This window comes from Eulemur rufifrons, chromosome 9, assembly GCF_041146395.1.
Source record: "Eulemur rufifrons isolate Redbay chromosome 9, OSU_ERuf_1, whole genome shotgun sequence".
Lineage (NCBI taxonomy): Eukaryota > Metazoa > Chordata > Mammalia > Primates > Lemuridae > Eulemur > Eulemur rufifrons.
In genome coordinates this window covers 56251478-56263785 of record NC_090991.1, presented here as the reverse complement: position 1 = coordinate 56263785, position 12308 = coordinate 56251478, and the positions used below count along the sequence as shown (strand labels likewise).

Genomic DNA, 12308 nt, shown 5'->3' with positions numbered 1-12308 from the left:
TTTCATTTTTGTAAAATGTCAAACGAGACGTGTGGAACCAGAAGGTGACTCTGAGGTGTAAGCCATCTTACGGGAGATCTTTTACAAATACTGTTCTTACAAATATTTTAGCACTAGAACAAATTGTTTTAATTGGTTTTCTATTAGACTTAGCTGTACATTTTGAAGGAAATAACAAATACTGGAAAAAAATCAGGAAAAAACATTTTCAATACTAGCATTAAAGATGCTGTATGTAAAAAAAAATGTTGTGACTTGTTATGACTAAATAATACACAAACATCAAGAGGCTATTTATACAAATAATTTATTTCCATTAGGGAAAATGTATTACTGGTGAAGGTATTCTCAATTGTTCTATTTGCTTCTGACGTTACAGTGAATTTTCTGGCTTATCCAGTCTTGTTTTCCACTCCCTAAAATGATGTGTATGTTGCCAATTTTCCAACACTCATGTGAACCTTAAAGATACATAAAACGAAGACAAAATAAACCCTGTGTTATCCGTTAGAGTATTTTGCCGTAATACTCAATGGAAAAGTTTACAGCTGAGGCAGCAGAGTAGATGTGCACATATGTGAGTGTGTGTTTGACCGTGTGAAGGTGCATAAGTGAGCACGTGTGGGAGTGTGTGCGTGTGTACGTACACGTGTGTGCCCTTGTAGGTGTGCATGTGTCCTTGAGTGTGCATGTGTGAGTACATGTGTGCAAGTGTGTGCGTGTGTATAAACTGGTGGCCAGATATGGTCACGTGCCCCTCAGGCCTCAGGGTGATTCAGAGATTGTTTCCGGAGCCACAACTCCAAACACTCTCCCTGAGAAAGGGCTCCCTGCCTCCCCACGTCCCTTCTCACAACAGCACTGTCTCCCGCTGTGAGAGGCAGGCCCTCGCCCAACACCGAGAACCGTGCCCGGGCCAGAGGACAGGAATCACTCCAGTGACTGGCTGAGAAACCCTTCCACGGAGCAGGTGGTTCTCAGTTCATCACTGTCACCAAGACTGCGGAGGCCTCAGCGAAGCTGCCCAAAGACAGAGCACACAGTGACCTGGAGCAAACCTGCAAAAAGTTCAAACCAACAGCATAGCAAAAGCAAAATTCCTGCCATTCCCAACCACTTATTTATGTGAACAAGGCTTCTTTAGTACTTTGAGCTAAAAATAAAAACAAAAAACAGCATTGATATAAAACTTTGCCTTATTCTGGGCAAAAGCATGATTCATCAAAAGCTAACTCAAACTATTGATAAGAATCCATCTTATTAAGAGCTAAATTTTAATAAAATGTTATTTTATGTTGTTTTGGTCACCTTTGTACTAAAAAATTATTTTAAACCCAATCTAGAAAAACTTTTAAAAGTTTAGCACTTTGACCAGGCGAGGTGGCTCATGCCTGTAGTCGCAGCACTCGGGAAGCTGAGGCAGGAGGATCACTTGAGCGCAGGAGTGTGAGGCTGCAGTCAGCTGTGATCACACCACTCACTCTAGTTAGAGCAACAGAGCGAGATTCTGTCTCAAAAAAAAGTTTAGCACCTTATGGCCATACAAACTGTGAAAGTTAAAGTTTCCAGTCATATACTTTCTCTTTGTTGCAGATACAGGATAAGGACATTGATAAAAGATTCTTAAGCACAGAAACACATTCCACTGGGACAAAGTTCTCTGGGAAAAGCCAATGGAAATGTGGCTCACAGAGAAAAAAGGAGGATGAAATTCCTGTGAAAGGAAAACCTGCCTACGAAATCTTTAACAGATGATGATAAATATGACATTATTCAGACACCTAGATTCCCTGGACATCTTTAGGAGAGGGATGCAATAGTTTTATTTTTAAATGACAGTACTCAGGGTGGCACGCAATACAGTTGGTAGCTGTTAGATTTACATAGAACTACAGATGCCAACTTGCAAGGGGGAGGCAGACTCACTAGGATGGCTATTATTTTTAAAAAACCATAAAAACAAGTGCTGGTGAGGATGTGGGAAACTGGAAACCTCATACACTGCTGGTGGGAATACAAAATGGTGCAATCATTTTAGAGAAAGTCTGGCAGTTTCGTAAATAGTTAAACACAGTGTTACCACAGGATCCAGCAGTTCCACTCCTAGGTCTACACCCAAGGGAAACGAAAACATGTGTCCACACAAAACTTGTACACAAATGTTCACGGCAGCAGTATCCATACAATCAAAAGGCAGAAAGAACCAAATGTCCATCAACCAATGGACGGGACAAAGTGCGGCGCAGCCTTACGACAGAAACCTACCCAGCAACAGACGGGAAAGACGCACGGACACAGCCACTACACAGAGGGACATGCAAGCACACGGAGCGAAAGAACTCAGACACCAAAGACTATGCATTATAATTCCATTTACAGGAAATGTCTAGAAAAGACAGATTCGTGGAGACAGAAAGAGCATTAGCAGGAGCCTGGGCCTGGACTGCTGGGCAGCGAGGGAGATTACTGCTCCCGAGCACAGGGGTTCTTTGGGGGCAACGAAAATGCTCTGAAATTAAATTACAGTGATGGTTATGCAACTCCACAAATATACTAAAAACCACTTAACTGCACGCTTTAAATGAGTGAACTTTATGGTATGTAAATTATGTCTTAATAAAGCTGTTAAAAAAAATAAGCAGATTAAAAATTGCAGGCTCTGAAAGATCTCCTTGTGCCTCACGATGCCAAGTGCAAAGCCATCGCTACAGGTACCACCACAGCTCGGGCTGGTAAACCGCACGGCCCCACCACCTCAGATGTCCTCACTCAGGCAGACTCCTCCCTGGGGGCGCAGCGTCCGTGGTGACAAACTCGGGACGGGACCCTCTCCATCCCTCGCAGACATCCTTTCCTCCCGCCCGTACCCAGGCCGTCCCCCACCACAGACAGGGCTGCACATGCCAGCCCGACCACTGGTCTGGGGTGGTGTCCCGGCACCCACCGTGCTGTGCCCGTCCCCACCTGCTGCCGCCCACAGCAGAGCGTCCCTGGCCCTCCGCCCCACCCACGCTAGTGAAGCATCACTCAGCGGAGCACCGTCCTGCAGCCACAGACGCTGCCAGCACGCCCGGCCCTACAGCTCCAGTGCGGCACCGCTGCGGGTGCTCTTCACGGGCACCACCACCCTCGAGAATAAAAACTGGTCCCAGGGGTGAGAAAATCGACATTACAATGGTTCGAGGCCCTCTAAAACCAGGTATGCAGGGTGTCTGTGGCATTAAAATTTTACAGCAGGCAGAAAAGGCAATTGGGAAATTACAACGACCAATATGAGAAAACAGGCTACGAGACACAGGTCTGACACGTTCTTCCGTGCAAACGCTTAGTGAATGACCAAGGCTGGGCCACACTGGGGGGACGGGCTCGGACCCCAGCGTGCACAGACGGACGGGGCCTTGCCTACTTACCCTCTGCAAGTCGAGACGGGAGCAGCAGGCCTCTCCTGCCCAGTTCCGCCAGCGCCAGACACCCGCCATGCCAGGCCTTGTCCGTCTCCTGAAAACTGAGCACAACAAAGACCCTGAGACAGACACGAGATCCAGAGTTCTGTCCACTTTTGGGTCACAGCCCACAATGCAGCAAGGAGCGCAGGCCGCAAGGCCACAGTCTGTACAGCAAGCCTCACTAGACCCTGCTGGTAAACCCTAAAACATTGCTGGAGGAAGAAATAAAACACTCCCATTTAACATGAAGATAACTGCCGTGTTCATCAGCACCTCTCTTCAGATGTCTCAGTGACGAGGACAAGTCCTGAGTCAGCCCCAGACCCAAGCACAGGGACACTCCGCAGTCCGCACCATCTGGCCACCAGCCCACCCGGGTCTCCCCCACGGGGCTCCAGCTACGAGCTCACGGAGCAGCTCCCCTGCTCCCGTCAGAATAACACACTTCAGAAAAGCCTGGGCCTTAAGACAGGACCGGTATCAAATTAAGATGATGTTAGAAAAAGGAACAGGAAGACTTTGATAAATTGATACCCCACTGCTTAACTCAGTGATCAAATTCAAGATAAAAACATCACAATGAAGTGGTATCTAGACATTCTTTGTACTATATGAAATGTGAACTTTTTTGTTAGAACAACTCAGCAATGTAAAATTCCAGTTTATTGTTGGACAACATTGTTTCACACATGCATCAAACAGGCCAAAAAATAAAAAAACACCAACTTCAGAGACAAAAAGAGGGAAAAAAGAAAACTTTTATCTTTGGCCTTTTCAACCATCATCTCGTACAAACCAACTACTTACAGCAGAGCTAAGTACACACACAAAAAGAGCTACTGGAATGCTCAGAGTAAGACTGCTTTTTGTTGTTTCTAGTTTTCTTTTTAACGGGTTTTTTCTCCTTGGAGATCACAGTGAACGCGGGCCCCCCTCCGGCAGAGCCAGAGAGCGCTCCGAGGGCTGGTGTCGGCTTCCGAGACCACGGAAAACAGCCGACCCCCAGCACTCTGTACAAAAACGTGAAGTGAGTAAAAACTACAAACCAATTTCCTTTTTAAAGTACTTTTAAGAAAAAGAGCAGGGCCTTGGAAATCTGAGTTCTTGTTTCCTCCCCTGTTGCAATTCTCGTGGTGTGGTTGGGTGGTGAGGAGCGCGTGCCACCTGGGGGTGGCTTCCTGGTGGTGGGTGGCCTCTCTGCTCCACGGTGACATTTAGATTCTAAGACGGGAAGTGGAGGTGAACAGTTCACAGCGGCCTTTTTTTTTTTAAGTTTAACCTTTTAACTTTTCCTTTTTTGCTGTCTAGTCATCCTCATGATCTTCAGCTTCCTCATCTTCATCTCCATCCTCTTCCTCACCATCCCCTTCCTCCTCCCTCCTCATCTCCCTGCCGGCCTCCTCGCCCCGCTGTCCTCATCAGCATTCCCGCTAGCAGACTGTTTCTTCCATCCTCTGCCGCCTCCACAGCTTCCTCCTCCTCCCTCAGAGGCCTTGGCAGTGATCTCAGAGCTGTGTCCACGGCTGCGTCTGACACGGGGGTGGCAGTGACCCGATGCAGGGACTGAAAGGAAAGCAAGAGTTCACGACCCTGGCGGTAAAGCTGCCGGAGCCCGCAGCAGCAGAGACGGCCGCAGGGAGCAGGAAGCCGGACCCGGCAACGATGCAAAGATGGCTTTTCAGGGCAGCCAGTCGAAATATGGACTTTTAATGAATGCTAGTAATGCCAATGCATCAAGTCGTAAGTAATATTTCACATTCAATAAAAATTTCCCTGAAGTGGTTCAGAAGCTCTCCTAACAGTGTGACGCTGGCATTACAGTGAGAGGAACTGTTTCTTGCACTGATGAGGGCTCCTCCCAAGTCTCCACACTCACTGCCAGTAGAAACATGGAAACACACTTTGCCAAAAAGCAAAACAAACATAGGGCCCTTACAGACTCTGATTAAGGTGATGGCAGAGGAATGTTCAGGAAAACGAACTAAACGGCATTACCGGCTGGCAATAAAGCACAGCAGTGTTTAGACAGGAGAGTCGAGGAGTAACCGTTCCCTCGACAGGACTGTGGTAAGTGCCCCCCGTGCGCCAGGCCCACGCGGAGACCTGAGGAGCAAACGCAAGCCAGCCTCGGAGCTCACCGTCTGCGGAGACTCAACCACAGTAACGTCCTCTGAGTCTCACTTTTTAGAAGCGCCCAAAGGCTACGTGACCATTTTCAACATCTAACGTGGGTGACTGGTCCTTTAGGACTGTGATTAGAAAGAGGTGTTTTACACTTTCATAAAGATTTAAAAAGATTTGAATGAACTTTACAAAATACCAACATTATGACAACTCAAATACACTAAAACAAATGTCTGTTAGGCCGATGTCTATTTCCGAGTTAAACGTGTTCACTGCAGCTGGTCGACAGTGGCTGTGTGAAGGTGGCACTCCCTGTCCAGAAGGACCTGCCAGTGGCACCAATGTACACTTCATGCCCAGGGGACCCTGTCCCCAGGCACCAGGGCACGGGGGGAGGCGGCAGCCAAGCACGCTCCTGCCTCAGACCCAAGCCCAGGCAGTCTTGGCGGAGCGGTGACAGCAGAAAACGGTGGGGGCCGTGAGCGGGTAGAAGAAACTGGCTAGGACGAAAGAAATGAGACCAAGACTGTGAGCTGGGAGGAGGAACACACAGTCCAGAGAGGCAGTAACTGTGGGGAAAGATGTTCAGTGAGTTCAACTGGACACGTTCAGCCTGACTGAGCAGAAGGCTCCATTGCCAGACAGGCGCGAGACAGACATGGAGAGCAGGGCCTGGAACCGGCCACCCTGCCATGACAGGTGTCACCAGACAGCAGAATCACATCACGAGAGGCTGAAGGCTTATTGTTCTCTGACCCAGGCGCCCACAAAGCAATCACAACAAGGGGTGTATGTTTTCCGCTAGGAATGTTTCCACCAGGAGAGTATCTGCCATACATGCAGCATTTTTCTGGAAAAGATGGCCAACATTTGACATACTGTTTCCTGCACTCCTTAAATTGTCACTCAGCAGGCTCGAGGCAAACTGCAAGAAGAAACCTGCTCCAGAAGGAAGACAACGCCGTGGGCTGCTTGCAGAGCTGCCCCTTGTGACTGACAGCCGCACAGAACAGCCAAAAGTGCTGACAGCGCAGCTTCCCCACGCCAGGCCCAGCCGCACAGCGACAGCCCCCGACATCCCGGGCTAACGAAGGGCGGCAGCGTGACAGGTCCTGGACACTGGCAGAGACACTGACACGGCACGGTAGGAACCCTCGGGGGCGGGGGACCGCCCCACCCCGAGCAGGCCAGGCAGCCCCGGCTGGGACCCCGCACACCTCTGAGGCCACAGAACTCCCCGAGAGGCCAAGGCAGATGCAGCGCAGCACACGCAGCCGTCCAAGTATAAGTTTCAATTCATCAAAATCCAGTTCAATTTCAAATTCAGGCCTCAGTCACACTGGCCTCATTTTAAGGTCTCAAAACACCTGTCATGCTAGAGACAGACACAGAAAGTTCCATCATCCCAGAAAGTTCTCTCAGTGTAAACCTGACTCTCACTCGGACAACCAGAGTTTTCTCATGTGTGCATGTTCAAAACTGACTTTTCTTTGTCCTTAAGGTTTTTAAATATAAAGGAGTTGATAAAAGCAATGTACCAGAAATAGAGTTCTCAAGTTTAACTTCAAAAGGGAAAAAAGGAAGCTTTTGGGGTCCTGACAAGGAGTTCAACTGGAAGAAAACATAAAAGGATATAAGGAAAGAAAAGCTGGCCGGGCGCGGTGGCTCACGCCTGTAATCCTAGCACTCTGGGAGGCCGAGGCGGGAGGATCATTTGAGCTCAGGAGTTTGAGACCAGCCTGAGCAAGAGCGAGACCCTGTCTCTACTAAAAAAATATAGAAAGAAATTAGCTAGACAACTAAAAATATATATAGAAAAAATCAGCCAGGCATGGTGGTGCACACCTGTAGTCCCAGCTACTCGGGAAGCTGAGGCAGGAGGATCGCTAGAACTCAGGAGTTTGAGGTTCCTGTGAGCTAGGCTGACACCACGGCACTCTAGACCAGGCAAGAGGGTGAGACTCTGTCTCAAAAAAAAAAAAAGGAAAAAAAAGCCACTGCTTTTACACATAAGGTTAAGACAGAAATACATCTCCCTCTGGTCTCACATACCTGAAACAATCCAACACAGACCCAACCACGTCGTCCGCCAGTTCTTTGGGAAGCCGTCCAGCCATCCTGCCAATTCTGAGAAAGAAAAGCAGCAATCGTCAGTACTGCCAGCCTGTCGAGGGGGCTGCACACCACACTCGTGAACGTCCCTCCAGAGCACACGGAGGCAGAGGCTGACCCACGGCAAGCCCCCCCAACCCTGCTCAAGAAAGCATCACCTGCCTGTTGGAGAGCCCATCCTGGTACACCAGGGAGACGGGCAAGGAGGAGAGGGCAGATGCAGAGGGGCGTGTGGGCACCCAGGGCGAGTGGGCAGGCCACACAGTCACCTCTGACGGCAACAACACAAGACACTGCCGTCCCCCCGCGGCTCACTGCACCAAGGCACTAGGTGAATGCTGAGGGCTGCAACCTAGAGCCCACCACGGTGGGGCCGGGCCGTCCCACTTCCCCCGGGCTCTGACCGAGCCTCCAGCAGCCCTGTGATAGGGGGTCCAGGCTCCACACAAGGCAGCCCTGGGGCCGCCTCACGGCCCAAGTCCTAGAGACAGACTCGTGGGAAGGGTCCCGGCTAGAGGCCTCCAGGAAGGCCCCTCCCCACCCTCCACTGTGCGCTACCCAGCTCGTCTAGCCAGACGTGCCGGCCGAGACGCTGCGTGGCAGGACAGAGACGCACGGGCCCACGCGAGCCCCACCAGCCCCGAGCCTGTGCAGATGTTCCAGGAGAGTTTCAGGTGGAACTCGGCCCCCAGCACCTGCCAGCCCCTCACACCCTGCCGTTGCCTCCACACAGGGGTCTCCCTGACATCTGAACATCTTTGTGTGGCTCGAGCCCAGGGCTCTGCGCACTGCGTTCATGCCTGGCCCTGCTGGGTCTGCCCCACATCCTCCACCGAGCACGCCAGTCCCGCGAGCACGACCGGGGATGATGGCGGTCCCGCCTGCTCGGCTGCCGTGGGGTAGAACAAGATGCTGCCCTTGCTCGCCCCTCGAAAGTGGCTGTTCCCAGCACCGTCGCTACTGCGGGCTGTGCCCCTCTCCTCTGTCGGTGAACAGGAGAGAGTACGGTGATGATGATGTGGAAAAATAAGGAAGGGGACATTTAAAAGATTTTCTCAAAAGGCAAATGTGGCCCGCTCGTCATTTTGCACACCCTAGCCAGAAAGGCAAGATGTCGAAGGAGCCTAAAATTCCACCTCAGTAATTATCTTTTACACTACGATGTAAAGCAGCCGGCGTGAACCTGAAAATCATTCTTCTACCAATCTGAGGGTCTGCGGCTCTCACGTCACGTGTGCAGCACTTCCAGACGAGAGACCGAGGGGCCTGTGCACCTCACTGCCCCGGGGACTTACCCTTTGGCGGCCGACCACCGCACCACGGTGTCCTTGTCCTTCAGCCCGACCAGCAGCTGCTCTGTGGGGACAGGAAGGAGGTGAGGCCCATGTGTGCTGCAGAGTCACCAGCCCGAGTTCCAGATAAAGTCTGAACCCCCAGCCTTAGGGCACCCACCCTGCACGCTACTCACAGTACCCTGAAGGGAATCAAGGTAACAACATTAACTATTAAAAAAAAAATTCCTCCTCTACATTTTCAAATAATCATATAAAGCCAATTTTTGCCACTGTTCCTAAGAAGTAGATTCACCAAAGTAGTCAGCAGGGAGCAGCTGCCCCCCCTCCCCAGGAGAAGGCCCCAGCGCAGAGGGAGGGGCCCCAGGAGGAGGGGAGGGGGGCAGGGAGGGGGGTAGGGAGGAGGGGAGGGGTGGTTAGGGATGGGGGGGTGGGGAGGGAGGAGGAGGGGGTGGGGAGGGAGGAGGAGGGGGTGGGGAGGAAGGGAGGGGGGTAAGGAGGAGGGGGGAGGGAGGAGGGGAGGGAGGTGCCCCCTGGGACAGGGAGCGGGTGGCCCTGCGGGCAGGGCAGGCCTCCTCCTACCCAGGGCGGGAGGGGTGCAGACAGCAGCCAGCCTGCGTGGCCACAGCGAGGGTTCTACGACAGAAGCTGCTGTGGGAGGAAGCAGGGCGGTGGGTCAAGAGCTCCATGAGGCGTCAGATGGTGAAGGGGATTTGAGGCGGCCCCTGAGGAGAGCGTGAGGGACAAAGCAAGCGCAGGGGCCAGGGAGCTGGAGACCTGAGCCCACTTCCCTGTGGGGCTGCCCAGCCACCGGGACCAAGCAGCACATCCAGGCCAGACGTGTGGGGCCGTGTGGCAAAGGGGCCGAGACACACCAGGCTCCAGGGTACCCAGGAAGAGAAGGTCCAGGCGGTGGCCATGTGCTCAGTGAAGGTGACGGACAGGTGGTGCCAGCACCAGGAGGGAAGAGGCGCGTGGTTGCAGAGGGAAGGAGACGGCCCACATGACGCCCAGGACCAGCGGTGGTCGAGGGAACGTGGCCGTGGGACCCACGTACCAATCACGCTCTCCACGCCCTCCGGGACGTCGTCGTCTTCGTGGCCGTGGGAAGGCGCGAGGAAGGCCTGCTGCTGGGGCCGGTGCGGAGCGCCGTGCTGCAGGTTCACAGCCAGAGATCGGCAGCCGCGCTGGTACCTGCACGGGCCGAAGGGGGCTCAGGTCGGCCACCACAGTCTAGAGCCTGACACACCCCTACCCTGATGGCGGGAATCAACTTAGTGTCACTGCGGATCCCAAGGCAGCCTGTGAAACTCCACACACCTGCGGAGGCAGGCGGCACAGGAAGGGCCTGGAGTGCCGTCATCAACTGCCAAGAGACACGGCTGAGAGGCACAGAGCACGTGGCCAGTCCTGGGTTACGTGGTAAGAACACACGTGACAGGAATGCCACCGAGGGGCACTCGCACACCTCACCCTAACAAGCTGGTGCCCTGCAGCCCCATGGCGAATGGCGCCAACACTGCCGCCTGCCCAGGCCACACTGGCCCCTCCTCACCAGGCGCCACCTCTCACCGTCACAGCACCCAGACTCTGCCTCCCGAACGCCCTGGACGGCACCTGCACCACACACCACCTCCACACCCACGTGGGGGCCGACCTCCCCCGCACGCGCTATGAAGGGCCCACAGCACGGGACCAGGACCTGGCTCCACGCCCACTGCATGACTCTGCACAGCTCGAGCGGCTCTCCGCCTCAGTTTCCCCTCGTAAAATAGACATGCAGTCGCGTCCTACCCACAAGGCTGCTACGAAGATAACAGGTTGGTCTGCACAAAGCGGGCAGACCGGCCTGGCACCGGGCAGGGCCCCACTCACGCTGCCTCGCCTTCTGCAGCCGAGCCCGGGCCAGCAGTGTGGCTGGCTCCCAAGACGGGGCCTGTGGCACACGAGGTGCCCGTGCAAGCTGCAGAGGGGACACGGGGGCTGCAGCTTGGGGTCGACGCCCAGAACATAAGTCACTTGGGCTCTGGAGGCAGAACACACAACTCAAACACCAGCTCTGACCCATTAACTGTGGCCTTGAGTGACTCAGCTTATTTCTCTGGGCCTCAGAGAAATTTCAAGTCTGGAAAACAAGGAGGAGGAGGCTGGAGGGCAGTTTCTAAGGTGGCCTGTGCCTGCCCCGCCTCCCGACGTTCCTGCAATCCTCCCCCGGGTGTGGCCCGGGCCTAGGGACCCCCTTCTGATGAGAATCCGGCAGGAGTGATGGGCAGCCCTGCCGAGATCAGCTCACAGCAAGACTGGCCTCCACCCGGTCACCCTCTCTCTCTCTCTGCGCCAGGCGGCTGCTGTGCCGCGAGCTGCCCTGTAGAGAGGCCCACGCAGTGAGGGACTTTGGGAGCCTCGAGCAAACAGCCTGCACGACGTGAACACTGCCGACAGCCAGGGGAGGAGGCTGGAAGCAGATGCCCCTGTCGAGCCTGAGATGACAGCAGCCCCGGCGACACCTCCGCGGAGGCTCGGACAGACCCTGAGCAAAGGAGCCAGCTGAGCCACGTCCGGACCGTGGCCCCACAAGACCATGAGGGAAAAGACGTGTTGTTTTAAGCTGCTAAATGTTGGGGTTCTCTGTTACACGGCAGTACATAACTAACGCAGCGGCCACGACAGGGCTCAGCAAACCGCCTCGTGGGGGCTGGTGCTCACACGCGGCTTCACCGTGACCGGCGTTCTCCTCAGTGAGCACGCGCATGGGTTACCACACAGGAAAAGTGCCACCACGATGCTCAGTAACCACAGGCTGAAACTGCAAAGGTGACAGACTTTCAGCTGCCCTCTGCCACGAACCACAAAACCTGGACAGAGTATGTGACACCCGCGGGCAGGCGGGAGGTGACTGCCAAGGCAGGGCTGTGACCCTCAGCAGGGAAGCCATGGGGCCTCCCTCTCACCCCTCCCCTAGGCGCTCTCTGAACTCGCAGGAAGGCAGAGCCAGGGAGCGGCGGTCTCGGTGGTCTCGCGTGGCGTGAGGGAGGCGGGGCTGGGGAGCGGCTGCTGCCGAGAAAGGGCTCCCCAAGTGCACACCACAGCGCCCCAAGCCGAGCACGGGCGAGGACAGGCCCGGCCTGCGTCTGAACCGCGGTGCCAAACGGGGTCATGTGCCGTCGGGGTCACTCAGAGCTGGGCCCGGTGGGAGGGGACTGAGGCTCTTTCACTGAAGACCTCTAAAAGGCCACACACTGGAAGCAGGGACCATGCTGCAGGAGCCAGAACGACACCCTTGACTGAGAAAAGCCCCCTGACAAGGACAGAAGCCAGGACTGGGCAGGTAGAG

At 54.1% G+C, this 12308-nt stretch overlaps 1 protein-coding gene across 2 annotated transcripts in view; it reads right to left on the bottom strand.

Moving 5' to 3' along the window:
* The window catches only part of TBCD (tubulin folding cofactor D), a 128964-nt gene that overhangs the window by 86245 nt on the left and 30411 nt on the right, over positions 1-12308 (bottom strand). For both annotated transcript variants that reach the window (XM_069483067.1, XM_069483066.1), the window contains 4 exons: positions 10032-10168; positions 8978-9038; positions 7623-7697; positions 3411-3505 (listed from right to left, as the gene is read on the bottom strand). In XM_069483067.1, coding sequence (XP_069339168.1) covers positions 3411-3505; positions 7623-7697; positions 8978-9038; positions 10032-10168 — 368 coding nt within the window. The remainder of the gene's footprint in view (positions 1-3410; positions 3506-7622; positions 7698-8977; positions 9039-10031; positions 10169-12308) is intronic.